Consider the following 20951-nt stretch of genomic DNA (forward strand, 5'->3'; position numbering starts at 1 on the left):
CTGGAGATTTCAGCCACCTAGGCTATTTTCTCTGAATTCTGTCGAGTGGTCCTTCTCGAAACTTGTTTCAGTGTTGCCAGATCTCGACCTCTCGTAGACCAGGCGAGATTTTTCTCGTTTGTCAAATTGGAATTACCAAACTAAAACATCAATTATCTCCATATCAGATGTAAATTAATACCTGTGATAAAGCCTAAAAATCCTAGGGCACTTTAGTTATTAAGATTTTAAAAAATCTTAATAACAATGAATTAAAAATTGTTCTATTATTATTTTACGATAATAGTACAGTATAGAATCGTTCTTATATATATATATATATTATCCGAGCATGAATGAGCTCGATGATGGTCGTTTTCTCAATTTAGAGCAGCGTTCCCAAAGTGGTTCCTACGGACCCCCAGGTATCTTTGGTACCACTTTGGGGACGCGTGGACAACGTCAGGGGGTCCGCGAAAAGTTTAATATAAAATAATTGTGACCCATTTTCATTATTAGGAAAGACCCAGTGGCGTTCTTTCTCTAGGAACATCTGCACCGCCAAATGAATAAGGAAGAGAAAAGCTACAGCTTTCATGGAGATCTTTGCACTTTTCAACTGCTTATATTTCGGTAACCCCTTTATAGAAAATCCTGAAATTTTGCACGCTACTAAAGAAAACAAGTATCTTTCGAACGAGATATTCACATTTACTACAGACGTTTAAAAGACGGAGAAATCGGCTATTTTGCTTTTTGTATATGTAGTCAGTCAGTGAATTTTCCACTTGGCGCTGTGTGACTGCGATACTGCAGAACGGCCTTTTTGCTTCGGAATTGACTAATTCGGCGCTATAAAAGCGAAGAAGCAGTTTTGTTGGTGAATTTCCGATATTTTCCAATTCATTGCAAAACTATCGTACTCATTTTAATTACTTTATCGCCCGTTTCTATATTAAAAATATTCACGTTATTGTAAACCTAAACGATGACAGGAATGGAAATAAATATTGATAAAAGTAGAAACGTTTTAATGAATCTAAAAGTGTGCAATTTTAATATTTTGATAAACATCCAATTTTAAAAATTAAATTTCATATTAACATTTATTAAATATGAAATTTTATATACACTTCAGACAATTCGATTTACAAATTTAATTGTTGAAGTAAATGTAATTCTGGTTCGGACCTATACTGACTACAATGCCGGCCGTCGAACAAATAGCACTAGCACTGTACAGGTACTGTACATATGCATAGTCAAACTTCTATATTATGAATTTCTCTATTAAACAATTTTTTCGTACTAGGTTAGCACCTGACAAACTGCTTGGAGTTTTCTTCACATGTCTAACATCGAAGTAGAGCAAGTTTCCCATAGAAAGTCTCCCAAGTTGCACCAACCTTTGCAATCACTCTGTGCCTGTATTCAGAAACAGTCTGAAAAAAGTCAGACTTAAATGTCACAAGATCGTGGACACTAATTCAAAAATGCATCTTAACATTCTTTGCCTAAAGTCTGATTTCATTTAGGATAGTTTATGTTAAGCTACCTACTACCCATGTTTTAATATCATGGTAAAGTACCGGTACATACAGCTGGTATTTATTTACTATTTTATTATTATTTCCTGTAAGCAATAAGAGGGTCTTTAATCAAGTTCATCATGGTTTTGACTAGATCCACAACAGGACAATGGATGGTGAGGGACAGGGGCTCAACATGTCTAGAATCGACAACCCCCAAAAAATTCCTGGGGTTTTTTTGGGGTCAAACAAATGGGAACAAGTAGTCTTTTTCAACTTGTTTGAATTTGTTCCTATGTCTCCTAGAGTGGTAGCTGATATCTTAACTACCTTGGCTATCTGGCTGTCAGTATTTCAACATTATGATCAATCGAATAATTAAAAATTTTTGCATATTTAATTTTCATTTGCTTATAACTAATTAATATTAATAGAGTTTGACAATAAATTATGAAGCTTGTAATAGTTTCTCTAAATATAATAAAAATCATCAATAATATAAAACTTTTGGGCAGATAGCTGGAAGGTTAAGGTGCACAGATGCCAGAGTTTGTGGAAGATCCAGGTTCAAGTCTAGGCAAATTCAGAAATTCTTGATTTAATGTTGTTCCTCATCACTAGATGCTCCATTGTGTACCAGGATAAGCAAGATAAAGGTTTATCTTAATGTTTGCAGAACTAGGCTTACCATAATATTTTTCTCAAACTGGGATAATTTTGAGAAAATACTCACAACAGAAAATAAATCCTACTAGGATAAGTACCTATGATTGAAAAGGCTATATAAAAAGTTGTTAACAAAAAACAAGGAGTTAAAAGCAATTTTTAGTAACTCAACTGAATATATTTTATTATTAAGAACTTATTAATATTTATCACAAGAGTGTACTTTCTTTAAAAATTCTTTGTCACTTAAATCGGTACCTCTAAAATATGACAATATATTTAAGGAAGTTCCTATTATTACTAGGTTTGCCTTATGTTTTGCACATTTCAAGTGATTTTTAATGTCCAAACACCCACCACAAGTTACTGAAAATTCTAAAAAGCACAGTTCATATTTCACTTCATCAATACTATCATAGACTTTTTCAAAAATGGATAATCCCCTTTCAATTATCAGTAAACACATGGTGTTTTGGAATTTTGGAGATTACATTAATTTAATGTACAATACAAAATAATTGCATATGCCAACTAGCAATTTGAACTTGACTAACAAGTAAGACAGGACATGCCCAAAAATGACGTGGCCAGTGTAAGTGTTGTTAACTCTAATTGAAACAAAATATCTAAAAAATGAAATAAAAATATCCAGATCTCATAGGCTACATGCTATTATAAATTCTGTAAAAAAATACCTGGATGAAAAAATAAAACATCTAAATTCATTAGGCCATATGCTATAAATTGTGGAGGAAAACATCTAGACAACATACTTTAAAAGTACAGTATTTACATCTAGATACAAAATATTTAGATTGGCAACAGTGAGTGTAACAGAAGAGATTATTTAGTTACCAAATTGCCATTTTACCCAAGGCTACACTATTTTTACTTCTTGTATATTCGGCACTTTTAAAATTTAACCCAATAACCGGGACAAAATGACAAACTGACCGGGACTACATCATCAAACCAGAACAATCCCAGTCAAAATGGGATGTCTGGTAAGCCTACGCAGAACAGAGAATGTTTAGAAAGCCTAATTTCAAAATTTGCATTTGTTTGTGTACACAAATCTTAATTATAATTCATTGTAATATATAAATACAGGGTAGTTGTAAACTATTGAGTGCATTTCAGAAAAGAACACATACATAGTGATCTCTGTTTTATTTCAGATGTTAGAGCAGCTGTAAAAGTTTGTGCTGATCTTGACTGAATGTAGTTCGGCATTGTGGAAAATTAGGAAACATTCTTTTCCAAGCATACAGTGACAAGCACTACATACCTTGATGTGTTGTACGGTTATGCATGCAATACCACAAATTGAATATTGACAACAGAATGAATGTCTACTTCTGGCAAGGTGGAGCACCTCTACACTGGGATTTAATTGTTTGAGACTACCTACAGGAAGAATTTCCTAAATGGTGAATTGGCTGCAGAAGACCAATTTCCTGGCCACCTTGATTCCCCAACATTATTACACTAGATTTCCTTATTTGGAGGTTTGTCAAAGACAGGGTGTATGCACATTGAAGAACAGAAAAGATGAATTGGTGAAGTCAGTGGAGGAATAACTGATGAAATGCTCTGTAACACATGGTGCAAAATTGAATGCCACCAAGACATTTTATGTTCTACATATGGAGCTCATATGGAATATATTTAAAGTGTAAAATATTTTATTTAATGGTCTATTAAATAAAACAATACACATGTTAATACTTTACTGTGTTCTTTTTTTTTATTCCCTGAAATGTGCTCAATAATTTATAACTACCCTGTATAATTTCAATTCTAATTTTTTCATTAGTTATTATTATTAGTTTGAAATCTTCAATTATTCAAATTATAAATCCGAAGGTGGTTTCACAATAAATAAATGGCATTCTGTATATAATTTCTATGAAAAAAAATTTAAAGTATTAACTTTGAATATTTAGTATGTTAATTTTAATTAAATATTTTAATATTGTATAATTAACTTGGAAAATTAATATCATACAAATTTTTTACTAGAAGATATTTTAATATTTTAAATATATAACAAAATTGTACAGCTCTACTTTTATATCAAAAATTACAATATTTGAAGATGACAGAAAACATTTGATATTTTTACATTCCAATTTTCATTTAGAAATTATAAATATTCAGTATTAAAAAAATTCATTAAGGAAAAGCTTACTAATCAATCTGATTACATACAGTAATATTTCATTTAACAATGATTCTTTGTTTCACACCAACCATAAAGGAATCCCCTATTTAATTTTTACATAAAAATTAAAAATATTCAAGAAGCCATCATTTTCATTTCATATCCCATAGCTTTCAAATACATTTGTTTTACAAAATTAATTATTTTGCTAATGGATTTTTTGTCTTATAAATTCAATTATAAATGTGTGTACATAAAAGAGAGTTTATTGTACAATATGCATTCTACTGACATGTTATGCATATTATTTACAACCTACACTTTCACATCATCATATTGTATTGCTCTATTTTCACTAACATCTAAATTATTAAAGCATTATGACAATATCAGATAACATATTAAAATTTGTTAATTGCTATTATGATGGATTTATATAAATAAATTACACAGAATAAAATGGATTATATATACTGAAATATCATTTTAATGATCACTAAATGTAAAAAAATTTTGGAATTTGTTTTATCATCTCTCTTTATATAAACAGGTATAACAAATGCCAGTTTACTATATAAAAATTTACCCTCCTACAAAAATAGTAGTGCAATGAAATTCACAAGGATAAAATTATTGATTTCATTGCCACCATTTATTACTTTTATCATTTTTCTTCTCAAAGGACCAATTAGTTTTTTCAGACACTATATATTGTTATAACTACACTGTCACTTTTTCTTTATATTTTCAATTCAAAATTGATATTAGCATTTCTTTAATAATTATTTTCAAATAAAAATAATAATCGTATGTAAAATAATACTGATAATAATAATAATAATTCATCACTGATTAGTTTTAAACAAAAAATTGTCGCAATGCCTATAAATTTATTTTTCTCTAAATATGTAGTGTAAATGACAATTTAATTTAACAAAAAAATCACCATAACAAGTTTAGTTTCATTACATGAACTGTATGAAATTATTGTACTTGTTGCATTATCATTGAAATGATACATTTACATAAATGCATTACAAGAAAACAACCATCTAAGTTCTTGAACACTTGTAAAATCACATATTTCACTTTAGAAAATTAATAGAACTGAAAATAACGAATTCATAATGAATTTCATAAAATTAAAAATATGGATTTATAATCTTCTGAAAGTGATCATCACAAGAAACAAGATTCAAACATAGAAGTTCATACTTAGTTCAAAACATTTCTGACAATAAAACAATCATTATTAACTTGTTTTAGAATAAAGAATATAATACTCTCATACTAAAACTAGGTAATAATGAACAATATAATTAAAAAATATAGACTGTTGGTGTGAATCTGTTTCTTATTGTAGTTGAATTATTAAATTATTTCCTAGTTTAAGTGACTTCTGAACTGTTATAACAACAGAGTCAAAATCTTGAACATTCTCAATAATAACAAAAAAAGTCTTTTTAGATGCCTTCAAGAATGAATTTCTAGTATGAAATGATTTATAATTATTTAAATAATTGAAATATCATAATAGAGTACAGTAGTGAATAGAACAGTAATTTAATCAATAGGATGCATATTACAAAATTATAAAAAATATTCATTACTGTTTAAATTTTTCTTTAAAATAATTACTTCTTAAAATCCTGATTTGATTTTACAGTTGTTTGACTATATAGAAATATAGATGCAATGACCAGTGCAGCACCAACAACAAACTTTAAGGTTAGTTGAAAATTAAACGCATATACAGATACTATACATGAGAGAACAATAGCAAGAGATGTTGCAAATCCTTTCAGTATGTTATCAGCATATTTTACAACTACAGCCACAATTAAACCTCCAAGTGCTTGTAGCAAAATCACAATCCAAATAAGAGTGTTGTATCCAAAGAAAAATCCTTTTTCTTGGAGATTAGAAAAATCACTAACAAGGAGTGTTATAAGTCCAAAAGGAATGGCAAGTGTGCTCAATTGGACATTTCTCATCCAAACAGAAATATCACTACCCTTCAAAATCTTCTCAAAATAAACACCGGCAAATCCAGATAAACAACAAGCTATAAAAATGGCTGTAAATCCAACAAATGGATACTGTATTCTTCCTGCAGAATTAATTTGAGGTGCAGATATTTGGGCCAACTGTACAAGAGCAACACCTAAGAACAAAAACAACAAAGCAATCCATTGTACTGGTGAGAGTCTCTTATGTAGCATAGCAACAGAGAATAAAGCTGTTGTCAAAATTTTTAATTGATACGTAACCTGAAATATAAAATATATTTATTATATAAAAGTAATCAATATATATAATTACATAAATAAATAAACATTTATATAACTTCTTATTTTAAATACCAATACTATGTAAGAAAAGTTTCTAAATTATAACACCTAGTAGTGAATATAAATACAAATCCAAAAAGTTTCTAAATTCTTTGAATAATAAGTTACAATAATCCAAACATACAAACTTCCTACAGCAAACTGCTTGCAGAGCAAACAGTATTTATTGTTTAAAAAATTCATTAAATGAAAAACGTTCCAAATGCAGGTTATTGTAATGAGGTTTTATTTTTCACAAAAACATTCTTTGTTATTAATATGTTAATTAAAATAAATATAAGTACTAATACTTGCATTTTATACAGGGTTTCTACTTGAACTTTTGTTTTAAATTCCACAAATTTCCCTGACCAACTTTGTACAAATACTCTGACTCTCATGTCCCTTATAGTACAGCACATTGACAAAATAAAACAGCACTTGACGTTCTATACACATATGCTATTACTTCTTTGACTTTTTAGTTATTTTATTCTAATTTAATTTAGTTACATAATTTTTATAATTGCTGAATTATTAAAATTAAAAATAAAATGTTTTATTAAATTAAAATAATTTATTCTGTTATTAATTCACAACCATATATATACATGGCTTTGAAAAAAGAAAAAAAAAACCATTATTTATTACTCATTAACCTTTCAGCAGTGGGAGAGTCAGGTATGGTTCTATCCCTTAGTAGTGGAGAATATACCCGAAAAATTTTTAAAGTATTTTTTCACACAATTTTTCTCATTTCCGTTTTAGAAAAAGTATTTGTAAACAGTTATGTCTAGTAAAGAAAAGTCTTTTTTTATTGTTACATAATTCATTTTTTATGTGAATTTTTTTTTGCGGTAGTTTTTGGCTAGATTCTGGTGATACCCCCAAAAGAATTTAACGTATATATACGTCCCTCACCACTGCCACACGATCGCCCTCGACGTATATATACGTCCCTCACTGCTGAGTGGTTAACATATCCTGTATAATACATGTACAAAAAGTATATATTCAAGAAATTTGTTGAGAGAGAAATTTAATAAACTGGAAAAAAAATCAGAAATTGTTTTGTTATGCAATCAAAATCATTAAAATTAAAAATGATAATTTTAATTTAAATGGTATTATTTATCAATTTTAACACTTTGTCATCATTTTTTAAAATCAGTTTAACATCTGCCCTCAAACTGAGAGTGTAAATGGTAATTGTGAGAGATTTGGAGAGAGTTAAAATATTTTTTTTAAATTTTAATCAAGGTTAGATTTTTAAGAGTATTATAGATTTTTCTAATTCATAATACTGCACAATTAATACATCAGTTTTAAAATTTACAAATAACGATTATTTCCGTATGTTATATTTGGGAATTACTTTGATCCCATGGTGTTTTGCAATGTTCTCCTCTCTGTTGCATTTTATAATTCTTCCCATAAACAATCAATATTAGTTTTTAAAATGTCTCAATATGAAACAAAATGTTAAAAAATATACAAAGCGATCACAATTTATGAAGTCTAACTTTGTGTGATTTTAAAATACAATCTTTAATAAATAAATCTTATTACATATAAGACTTATTATTCTATCTAAAAATGTAAAAAGTAACTCATTTGATATGGTTTGCAAAGTTTAAAGAACTGCTTACAAACTTGGTCTTTAGGTAGAGTAAAAAAAAAAAAAAAAAAAATGATGAATAGCACTTGTGCATTCTTTATACTTCTATTATACACCCCACACATTAAGTCAACATTTCACTGTAATAGTTTTAATATTCTTATTATCAGCAATGTATCTTTATTTAAATTGTAAAAGAAAAGCTTAATACAATATTTGAAAAACTAGAAGAACCAAATACCTTTTAAGTACAAACTACCCCAATGGCATACATTAACTTAGTGTTTCTCAAACTTCACCTTCTGGTAGACCTGTTTAATAAATTTTAATGTACCACTTGCCTAGTTTGCAGTCAATATATTTGCCTAGACCCACAGGGATCTGTGGACAACATGTTGAGAAATCTGCTATCAAAATTATCTCAACCACCTGGACATGAAAATTTCTACTATTCAGCACTACATACAGTACAAAAATTTTCAGTATTTTCAGACAATGCTTTCAATGATGCCAGATAAGGAAAGCAGTTAAGTATCTCAGAATAGATAGACTGATGGGAGAACACAATGCAACACCTGGAAATCTGGTAAGAAGGGATGCTTCCTAGGAAGACATTCTACAAGAAACTGACTCTATTTAGGTGTTGGAGTTTCCCATAAATATGTGGCCAGCCCATTAGTGGGATGAAAACCTGTGACCAACTACCAGTGTTTTATCCACTAACCCATTGATGGGCTAAGCACATAAGGTAGCTAGTATTAATTACCAGGGCTCAGACCCAGCATGCATTATTTTAAAATTTCAAGTACAGTAGAGAGTCGTTAATCGGAAACAATTGGGGACTGGGGTTGTTCAGATTAGTGATTTGTTCGGATATACGAAAAAATATATTAACCTGTCCGATGTTCAAATTTTTCTCCGTTGTGTGTTGCTTCGTGTTGAATTTTCGTCGATTTTAAGCCTAACGAAAATTTTTATAATAATAATCGAGGCTATCGTATCGTTAAAAATTTTTTCTTCATTTTGGACAAACAAAATAAATATATTGAAGAATATAAAAAGATAAAAATTATACTTTAGAAGTAAATCTAGTATCAAAAACGTTCGATTCAGCACGACACAGTCCGACTGAAAATCGTTCCGATTACCGGGGTTCAGATTAACGACTCTCTACTGTAATTTCAAAAAATAATGCTTTAATAAAATTATTTAAATTGTAAATGTATGTAATTTTTCCTATTAACTTTAGTTAAAATAATTTAACTTAAATAATGTAAGGAGTGTTTTAGAAGTTGGACAAAATAGCCATGGAGTAAAAATAATTTCAATAATATGAAAACTTTCCTTTTTACAATATTTTTTGGTGTTCATTACTTGATGTTCATCCTTAACTGAAATTTTTGGGCCTTATAAATATTCATTCTGTAGTAATAGTCATAAAAAATTTTTGCAGTTTTGAATGTCAAAAAGTCTGTTAATTACTGCCTGTGCTAAAAACAGAAATAATCATTTATGGCACTGAATTCAATTTTATTTCTATTAATCAACATATTTACTTAAGTTTATAATTGTATATGCTATCCTATAATGATGAAAACATGTGCTTAAATTAAAACATTCTTTTAATCTAAAATATTTTTAGGTTAACTTATTACTTTAATGTTGCATGGAAAATTGTATGGTAGGCCTATTTAATTATATGTATAATTTAATTTGAATTTTCCAAACAATGTAATAATGATTATTAATTGATTCATAAATTATGGTTTAATTTTGTGTACAATAATTTTTGGGGAAACTTTGGATCCTGAAAATATTCTGCACCTGGTTTTGTAAGTTGCATTGCATCACACTACTTCTTGCTACCTGTAGGTGGTTACACTTGGTCAACCACATTGTGAACAAAAAATCAACAAGGAAGCCAAGGAAACAAATTTCCTGACTTTTTCCAAACACTATTGAAAATCTCTGACTTTCCAGGTGTATAGGGACCCTGTTTATATGAAAAACTCCAACAAAAGATCACATTTTTTTCTCACTAAAAAATACCACATAATTTCAATTATAAGTACTCGTGTATTAATGTTAAAAAATAATCAGTAACCTTCATCTTGTATTTCTTTTTATCAAATTATTTTACTGTCAATAAATGATTTTAAATTTATTTAAATAATTACATATGGAACCAAGCCTAACATGTAGTAATAAAATGGTATAGCACAAGTAAAAATCACACACACATATATAGATATCCCTCTTATAATAGTTACATTCTGAAAAAGAGCCATGCTGTATGAAACAAAGAACTAATGCAAAACATAGGGTTACATTCCAGAAGTTAGCAAAGGTATACTATTCTCTTGTTTCTAAGAGAAATATGTTTATTAAAGCAATCAATAATTAATCAACAATCACAATTAAAAGTACTGTATTACATGTTAATATTAATTTTAGTTAAATGAGAGCATTTTCTTTTTACAAAGTATTGTCATCATGTCACCTTTTTATTGATTGTCATCAGAAGTAGCAGCAATATTTTCATATTTTTTATTTTTATCATAAAAAATTTTTTATGACAAAATAAAAATATGTCGTTAATCAAAAATTTGTTCTAGCAGATTGCATTTGTTCAGTCAAGTACCAAGTGACTTTTCTCAGAATTAGTGTTCAAATACTGAATTGTTCAAGTACCAAGATACCACTGTATTTCATTTGTCATTTTTATGAATGAAGTAATCATTCTTAGGTAAGTAACACCTATGGTTAAAAAAAGTTTAATAACACTTCACCTAAAAATGTTTAAATAAACTTTACTAAATATGAAGATTTAGTCTATAAAAAGAAAACACAGTGACACTCTTAAGGACTAAAGTCTGAAAGCAACAATGACACCTGGTTGATAGGAAAATTAGAATAAAGAAGAAAAAATTGCACTATCAGTTTTCATTAAAGTAAATCTGACGAAAAGCACAAAATAATTTGAAAATTTTAATATTATAAAATCCATGGGCAAATTTAAGGCATTTGTGCTTAATTGAATGAAAAAAAATCAAATAACAAAGTTTACACTTAAAATTTGTGAAATTTTGTATGAAAGATATCCCCAATTTTTGAACCATGTTAGAGTGGAACCTAGTTGTAGAAGTACCATGTTGCATGAGGGATACCTGCTGTAATATATAAAGAATGTAACTATTTCTAACTATCCTTAAATACAATGTTTTGACTCTTTATGAAAATAGTTTTCAAGTATTTTATTGTACTGAAAAAAAAAGCCATCCAACAAGTGTTAGTTGTGAAAAAATGAGTCACTAGAGAGGTTGCGGCTGAAGTTCAAATGTTAAACTTGTATGGCAAGCAGAAGTACACGTTCACAACAATATCCTATAAGTCAGTGCACGACATCATGGGATATTGTTGAAAAATGGCAGAAACATTTAACAATGACAAATGTTACAACAAAGGTAAATAAACAAATTAAACTATTTTCAAGTATTTACAGGATGTTTAATAACACTAAATAATTATTTTTAATTAGCATCGTGTCTCCTACCATACAAAAGGACTATCTCATACTTTTGTTGAGAGAAGTAGTGGCTTATGTAAATCTAAAAGCAACTCAGGAAATTATTTTTAAAAAATTTACAAACCTATTACACTGATGATGGTAGATGTGGAAGAACAAACCTGCTTCTACAGAATTATGATAAGCTATTATGAAGACAAATATATGTGAATTCTATAGGCACTTCACATCACTTGCAAAAAAATTGAATAATTAAATAATTTCTGGATTAAAATTGCCTGTTTCTTTACAATGTTATTCATAAATGCTTAAATAATCATTATTTTAATAAAATACATTATCATTTTAACCCCAAACCCAAAAAGAATGAAGAAGTTGAAATCGATCTTCTACTCGCCATGCTAGATGTAATGAACGCCATTATCAACCTTCTAGAATTGCCAGATGGCAGTGCTTGAGCATCCAACATTCCCAGTTTGGGCTGAAAACGATAGCTACAACCTCTCTACTATTTTAAATACTTTAAATATTTATCAATATAAAAATAAGTTTTTTTTAATTCCTCAAGCTTTCAAAAGTTTACTATATAAAAAATAAATTTCATTAAATAAGAATATTATAAATATATAAAATGTAAAAAACTGCAGAAAAATTCATTGTAAAGAGAAATTCATAATACAGAACTTCATATTGTAAAGTTCAACTGCACTGAAAATATAATAAAACTTGTTATTGAGAGCTGAATTAAGTATAAATTGTTGATTCAATATTTACTCAAACATACTAATCATTTTCAATAAGTGTATCAAACTATAAACTTTTGTATATTTAAATGATGGCAATATAAAGATTATTACCAACTGTTAATTGACAATCACATCTCAAGTGGTAGATAATTTCATAATCTCCCAATAGTTAACATCTCAAGTGTCATTGGACAGACAAATTTTCTATATTATACATATCCAGTTAAAACAGCTCTTCCATAAATTACTTTTAATTTATGGAGTCAATATTTAAAATATCCAAGAATCTATTCTTGCATTGCTATGTCTTTATTCAAATAATTTGATTTATAAAAAAATATGTAATTTTAATTACAGTTTCAAAAATTCTTTTTTTTATACTGAAGAGCAAGTAAAAAAATTTTATGCATTAATTATAAATTCAACTGTTTAAATTTCAGTATTTCTTAAAGTTGATTCAATTATCTTCCAAAAATTAGGAATCAAACAGTAAATATTCCTGTGCATAAATGTAAATATTTTTGTCAATATTTGAAACTATAACACATACTAAACAAACTGGAAAATCTAATACAATTATAAAGTACAAGCAGATATTGGAAGATAATGTAAAATAAATGTTATCACAAAAAGTAAGATAGCTATGATTCTCCGATATCTAAAATCCACCTCTCAAACATTAAACATGAAATTTTGACTCAAAATAGGATTTAATTATCCACTGATTGTACTAAACATACACAGTTTACTTATACAATTTATAATAAGAAATGCTTACTGGAACTATATCCGAATAAACTCTATTTCACGCCTTAATTTGTCCAGCTGGACAAATTAAGGCGTGAAATAGAGTTTATACAATTTATTCGGGGAAAAAAAAACAAAATTGTGTTTTTGTATTGTTGACGTGCATTTTAAGTTAACTTCTTAAAAGACTATTTAGGAAAGTCCAAAAAAATAATTTTGTAAAGAACAAAAGACAATCAGATGTATTCAATCATTCTGTCATCTTTCATAAATATCATCTAATCAAACAATTCAAAAATAGAAACTATTGCTTTCTACATATATCTGAAATATTTTGTATTACATATTCATTTACAAAATCTGATTATCTACCTATAGTTTAAAGTGAGAAAACAAAAAAATTTAATAATTACTGTTATTTATTATAAATTAAAATAATATTGTTAATATTACCTGGCATGTTGCAGCATCAAGATGTGTGGCACCAACATAAATTAAGTTATTTTGAAGTGTATAAACAAGAGAAGGAATTGCTACCTGAAATAATTTGAAAAATTTTAATAAAAATACAAATTCTTTATTATATCTAATTCTTCTAATGTTAATTAATAGTTGTCACTTTATTTTCCACTTATAATTTCATGAAGAAAATCAAAATTATTCTAGATGTTCATCATCTAATATGAATATATTTTGAATCTGAAATGAAAATCTTATCAAGATCTAGACAGAAGTTTTAATTTTGAGTACCTATGGATCTATATAGAATTTTTTAAACAAACATACAAGTTCTTTTTCCTTACAGAAAAGTTCAATATGGCATATTTACAGATTTACTGATAATAATATCACTAAAAAAAAAACAATTCAATTTCTATAATTTAAACTTAAATATGTTGAATTGTCTTGTTCTGTATTTGACCTTTTATATTAAATATAATCTGATAGACATTGAATAATAAAAGCAAAAATACTTATTATGATTTATTTGTATAAACTGAGTTACAGTAATAGTATCATCAATAAATCTGTAAATATATCATATGTATATAAACAAAGATATATCTTGACTTATGATCCCTGAACATACAAATATTTGAAATTATGATGGTTGTCCTATAAAGCATTCATAGTAGTCATATCAGCAAACGTAAGGCACATATGGTTGAAACAAACAAAGCAAATAGACTGCCAATCATATAATCTCATAATACCCATAACTTTACATTCTCTATAAGGCATTTCATAACAATTATAATAAATGGCTTTATTAAATATAATACACATTCTGCTTTTGTCAATACTAATATTGATTACTGTTTATACCTTAGCATATATAACATACATTAATTTTTGACTTGCAGAAAAAATTTCTGGTGTGAGTGAAGAAGCATGTAAAGTAGAAAATTTTATAAAAATGTAGAATTTTCTGACTTCTATTTTATTTATTTTTGACCTTTAATAAAATTTTGCTCAAAAAACTTCTAGTAATAATTTATTTTGAATAGATAACACTAGTCTGTGACATAGTCACTACAATGAATAAATGTACAGTACAACTTTAGCATTCCAAACTGTTGCTCCTAAAGTCATTCTGCTTCTTTATATAAGTTTGGGGATAATAAAAAATTTATCAAGATTCTAAATAAAGGAGGAAACTCCTTAAAAATGTTTATCAACCATTTCCAGCTCTTCCACAAGTTAAAGAATATATTCCTAAGACTTGATATCAAGAAACTTGTGGTGGTGATGATGATGCTGCTGCTATATTTGAAAATGCAATGAATGCAACAGAAAAGGCAGCAAGCTTTTAAACATGTTGTTACAAAGATTCTTGATAACAAGAAAAATCCAAATTATAGAAATATTGTCAACAAAATGCTAGATGCATTCAGGAATCTCAGCTACAATATGAGTTTGAAATGCGAGATCCTGGAGAGGTAAGAGGGTTTCGTACCTCCCTTTCCAACGACTCACTTGTCAAGGATGGCTGTTACGTTGATGGCGTGTTACACGTCACGCGATTGGAGGAAAAAAAAGAATGGGGTCGACGATAAAACGAAGCTGACAGTCAAGAAACACACCATTTTATAACAAAACAAGATTTATTAAAATCGAAACAAACAAAACTACACTTCTACCCTCATATACAAAAAGGGGTCTGGAGAGAGAGTTTACAAATATTTGTTCATACCTCTATAAATTCCGTAACAGACAGAGTCCGGTGAATGGAGTCGGAGTCTGGATACTGGCACTTAAAACTTTAGAAACTTTTTGCGTTCGGTCGATGGCACAATGCATGTCGTACTCAAGAGACGATTGGAGAGCCCTTTAGGGGGGAAGAAAGCGTCTTTTATAGGTTTTTGATGAGAAAACCGGTCACGTGATCGACAACAGATTGCGATTAGGGCGATAGGTGTTCCCGGGATTCAAAACAAATGACGAGCTCAGACGCTAACTGTAAATTATCGTGCAAGTTGATCTACTGGCTGCGAGGGAATAATGTCTTATTGACAGATAGGGGACGATAGTTACCAGTCAAGGAACAACATTTTTTTTTGGTTATGGAATTTTGTTGATTAAGCAGTTGAATATCAGGAGTGAAATAATTTAGAAATGTAGGGATTTAACTTCCAGATTTCACAGAAATGCTACTTCTTATATAATCTCATTTGAATTATTTTCTAAAACTCGTGATTCCTGAGCAAAGAACAAGAGGAAAGAAATATTCTATCAACACAGAAAGAAAACTGAGAAAAAAAATATCAAGAAAGATGGAGCATCAACTTACATGGAGCATGCTTACTGATTACTTTTGGCTACTTAAGTGAGAGACAAGGTAATCATAGAAAAAAAAATTTCTTCTACAAAAAACAATAATTACACTGTTCTTAATGATTTCTCAAAACTGTTACTGTAATGATACAATATTTTCTGTTAAATCTATATAGTCTGAATTTAGTTTATATCGAGTGAAAATACAGTGGAACCTCACTTAATGAGCATAATTTGTTCCAGAACCATTACATGTTCCATTACTCGTTAAGTGAAACAATTTTTTCCCATAGAAATTAATGTAAAATGTGATAATGCATTCCATGCTGAAAAAATACTCAAATACTGTATTTACTTGTGTATAAGACAAGTTTTTATTAATTTTTCACTGCTTCAAAAACCTAGGTCGTCCTATTTGCGCGAGCAAAGAATCCTTTGTGTTTTTGCAATAATTTTCATGAATCATGTGTAGTTCATACTGCCATTATAGCAGAGTGCTATCAAGGTCAAAGTGAATGCCATTTTTAAAGAGATGATCTGAAAATAGCTGGTCACTTAGCAATGATTATAAATATAGTTATTTCATATATGTTAAATTGGTATTTTTAATGAATATTTGTACATTCTGAATCATTAAAAATAAACTTTTTCCTGTCATGTGCATTATAATCTTTTGGTTTTGCTACATGGGTATCAGGTGCATGGAAAAGCAATCTTCAAAAGCTGATAGCAGTCATTCAGGAAATACTGCATTTTAAATTCACTCAACAGATCAGAGGACAATGCTTTGTGGAGTAAGAGTGAAAAAGAGGAGAACTGTAACAAAACCAGAGGGCAAGTCCGAGTAGACAAAAGGTGATAGCGTCAAGAAAACATGGTTGTTTGCTTTAATACTTGTATTTGATGATAATTTATTTGTGATTAAACGAAACAAAATTAGAATTGTATTAATAAATCTAATTTTCTTTATTCTGATCTTTAAAGTCATGCCTTGTCCTATATGCAAAATTGTCTTAGACGTGAGTAAAAACAGTATTTTATGTATAACATTTATTCAAAGAAAATTATACAATATACATTGTTAAGGAGCGTGAATCATCATCATCGTTTCTTCTAGCATGGAATGAACCAACCTGGAATGCAAATTCGATTTGCAGAAAAAAAAAAATTACAGATAATAGCATGATGGAGCATGTACACAATCCCCTTTCCTCGTCACTCGTTATGTGAAACTTTGCTCATTAAGAGAGTCATTTTCAAAGAAATTTGATTTGTTCATTATGCGAAACACTCGTTGTGCGAGGTTTAACATTTCCTGGTATTATAATTTGGATCCAGTCAATTTTATTGTTTTGCAAGAAATTCTTACACAATAGGAAAAAAACTATATACATTGCACATGCTAAATACAAAAAGGAAAAGGAAAAAAAAAAAATTGTTTGATTTAAACAACAATTATAAAATTTAAATTTACATATTAGTGTAATCTTATTGTTTACAGTTCCTGTTATTAAATCAAGATAAAATTTAAGTGACATCATATATAACATTACGTACCTTAACTGTGTCCATTGGTTGTTTAATCACTGTCCTGTAAATTGACACAATGGCTTTAGAAAAACTTCCTTCATCTATCCATACTAAAGCAAGACAAGTGATCAATTTTATAACTTCAGCCATGACAACCGCAGTGCTTGCCATAAAAAGATCTTTTTGAGTTCTGGCCATTCTCATTGTTAAATTTAAAGCAGCATTTTGTACTGTCAATGTAACAAGTGAAGTATATTTTAAAAGCTGTTGAGTACCTAAAAAAGTAAGTAATATAATCTGTAAATATCTTTATATAATTAATATAAGCTTTTTAAAGAACAATTTATACTTTAAAATTTATTCCATATATTATATATAAATAAACAAATGATTATATATATATATTTTACATATATAAAAGAGAAACATTTTTTCAACACTTCCAGTATTTTTCTTCCTCTGTTACTTCTCGTCAAGGTACTATTATACAAGTGATTGGTATATATACAATTGAATAGAAAACAAATAACAATTTGAAATTCAATAAATAATATCCAGCAAGATGAAAAATATAGTAAGTGGATGAAGGCATAACACCTATAACAAACATGCACCAAAACAAGTGAAAACTGTTTGTAAAGATATGAAGATTACATTACAGTATAAAGTAACAAAGATGGAAAAATATGAAGATGGCATAATTTCTATATTATGAACCATTACTAAATAAAAAGTATTCCTTAAAGACTTTTGAATTTTTCTGGATGATTTAGAATATTCTAGAAGAAAAGAATCAGCCCAGAATGGAACTCAAACAATTCCCACTTGCCATGCCAATAACCAGTTACAATACCAATGCCTCCAGACTGATCTTCCTTTCCACACATATTTAACTATGATTATGCTATTATTATATTTTGTTTATAAATTATTAAATTTAGTAAGAGATAGCACCTAATGCCTACCTTTAATGACAAATTATTTAGAAATTAATTAAAAATAATAGTAGAGAAGTAGCCCAATTTAATCTAGAAGTCATTTGACATATTACTAATATATGTATACAGGTATACCTCGCCTTACGTTGGTAATTGGTTCCAGGAGAGGCGACATAAGTCGAATTTATTTGTGTAGTTACGACGTAAGTCAAAACTACGGTGGAAAGTGCCAATAATGAGTACTTAAAGACTGCTAAATAAGACGACAACACAGAAACACAGATGTTTTCATGTTTCGTTCTCTAGGATTTATGATGATTATATTAACATTTACTGAAAATGTACATATTTTAATATGATTTTATGTGCTTTTAATGCTTTTCTAATGATATTACGACTTCAATATTTGTGGCGGACAGATGTAAAATTGAATAAAATGACTTAAACTTGATTTTTATTTTTCCATATACTTTTTTGACAAACTATGTATAATCGAGAATGACATAACTTGAAACGATGTAACTCGAGGTATACCTTACCTGTATTGGGTTTCAGAATGTATATAATATATATATATATATATTCAGCTAGTCATTGTACAATTCCAACATGATATATATATATATATATATATATATATATCATGCTGGAATTGTACAATGGCCAGCTGAATGCCATAAGTGGGAGAATATAGGACGAGAACACTGAAAGCCTTCTCACTTGTTAGGTAAGTAACCAAGGATGGCTATATCATAATTGAATATTTAATGGATAATGTATATTTAATGCATAATTCATATATACTAAATTCATATATAGAAATATATTTAATGCATAATTCTAGTTTATAGTTTATTGGGTCTAGCGACGTTATTAACGATTGCTCTTAATATATTTCTATATATTAAGAGCAATCAGTTTTAAAATATGAATTCTAATTTTCTAGCATTTATCCTAAGCATTGATATTCTACTTTTTATTAAAAAATTATATCATTTTATTCAAATTTGTATCATTTATTTATGAGGACATATTCAATATACTGTACAATAAAACAGAATGTTTATTGTAATCATGGATACTGTTACCAGCTGCTAATGTTATTAAAATTAGCATATCTCAAAACAAAATTCAAAAATACACTAAATGTATTTTTGAATTTACAAGTCTTGTAAATTCCATTTGTTAGAAAGTAATATAATCACCTATAAAATCAAAATTTGTAAATTATAAACAGTAATATAATCAATTTAATAGGAAATTTTATTTTTAAAATTTTGGATTAAAACATTGATAATTTTTATCTAAACATGAAAAAAATAATAAATATTGATTTTTAAATATATTTTGATATTTAATTTCAAACACACTTTAAACAACCTTTAAGTCCAACAACAAAAATTTTTTAATAAAAAACTTTTGACAAATGTTTTCAACCTTGACCAATATTTATATTTATAAATAACGTCGCTAGACCCAATAAACTATAAACTAGAATTATGCAATAAAAATTTCATAATTTATTTAGTTTTTAGCCGTATCTAGCCCGATAGAATTCAGCATTTGTTTGGAGTCTATTTATAGTTAATTTAAAATAATTAATATGCATTTAAGAAATAAGATGTCATAAAATATAGTACTTTTATTACCTGTTTTCAAATGTTCAACAAGTGTTGCATCAGTTTTTGAATCCATCATCAACACAGTTGTTTCTTTATATGAATTTGTCATTTTTAATCACAAATAATACTGTATGCATAAAATCTGATGCCTGAAATTTAAGAAAACAATTTGTTTAGTCATTTCTAATTAATCTTAAAGACTTAAAGATGCAATTTTAATTAATTTTCTACTTAATTAATACTTTATTAAATATATATATATATATTTGAAACATATATATATATATATATATGTTTCAAAGTATAATAAATAAAATATATAATTAAAATCTTAAAAAAGGTTATTTAATTAATGATTTGTATTATAATATGTAAAATGCTCATCATATTATACACAGTATGTAGGAAGATAATTCACAGTATATAGAATAATTATTCCATTTTTTATAATAGTAAAAGTTCTTTATTTGGCACCCAATAAACTGGAATGTTTAGTGATCAGCTGTTTGTGAAAGGTAGCCTGATAATCCAGAATTGTCCTTTAGCAATCCAGCCTAAAAACACTCCATTAATCAGAAGTTATTTGAACATATGATGTTCTGAAAACCCAGTATGTAAAAAAAGGAGAGCGCTACAGGCAATTAAATAGAACAAAAATGTTTAAATGGATCCAAAAATAAACTTTGTCAACACTTCATTTTGTGAAGGCAAAATACAGCAACAACCTAATCCTGGAAGATAAAGCAGTTCCATCAATGTCATCTGAAGAATAGTTATGAAA

General features: G+C 28.1%; 1 protein-coding gene across 2 annotated transcripts in view; it reads right to left on the reverse strand.

The window, feature by feature from the left end:
- Positions 1-4185: 4185 nt before the first annotated feature.
- Ugalt (UDP-galactose transporter) overlaps positions 4186-20951 on the reverse strand; it is a 36379-nt gene continuing 19613 nt past the window's right edge. The window contains exons 2-5 of one of the 2 annotated variants that reach the window (XM_067282694.1): positions 20198-20319; positions 17638-17885; positions 13759-13842; positions 4186-6608 (exon numbers count right to left, since the gene is read on the reverse strand). In XM_067282694.1, the coding sequence (XP_067138795.1) occupies positions 5973-6608; positions 13759-13842; positions 17638-17885; positions 20198-20279 (1050 nt within the window). In that variant the 5' untranslated portion in view covers positions 20280-20319 and the 3' untranslated portion in view covers positions 4186-5972. Of the gene's footprint in view, positions 6609-13758; positions 13843-17637; positions 17886-18683; positions 18818-20197; positions 20320-20951 lie in introns of those variants that run through there. The other variant, XM_067282695.1, reaches the window with a different exon arrangement.

This window comes from Centruroides vittatus, unplaced genomic scaffold (assembly GCF_030686945.1).
Source record: "Centruroides vittatus isolate TY-2023 unplaced genomic scaffold, ASM3068694v2 contig_965, whole genome shotgun sequence".
In the NCBI taxonomy this organism is placed as follows: Eukaryota; Metazoa; Arthropoda; class Arachnida; order Scorpiones; family Buthidae; genus Centruroides; species Centruroides vittatus.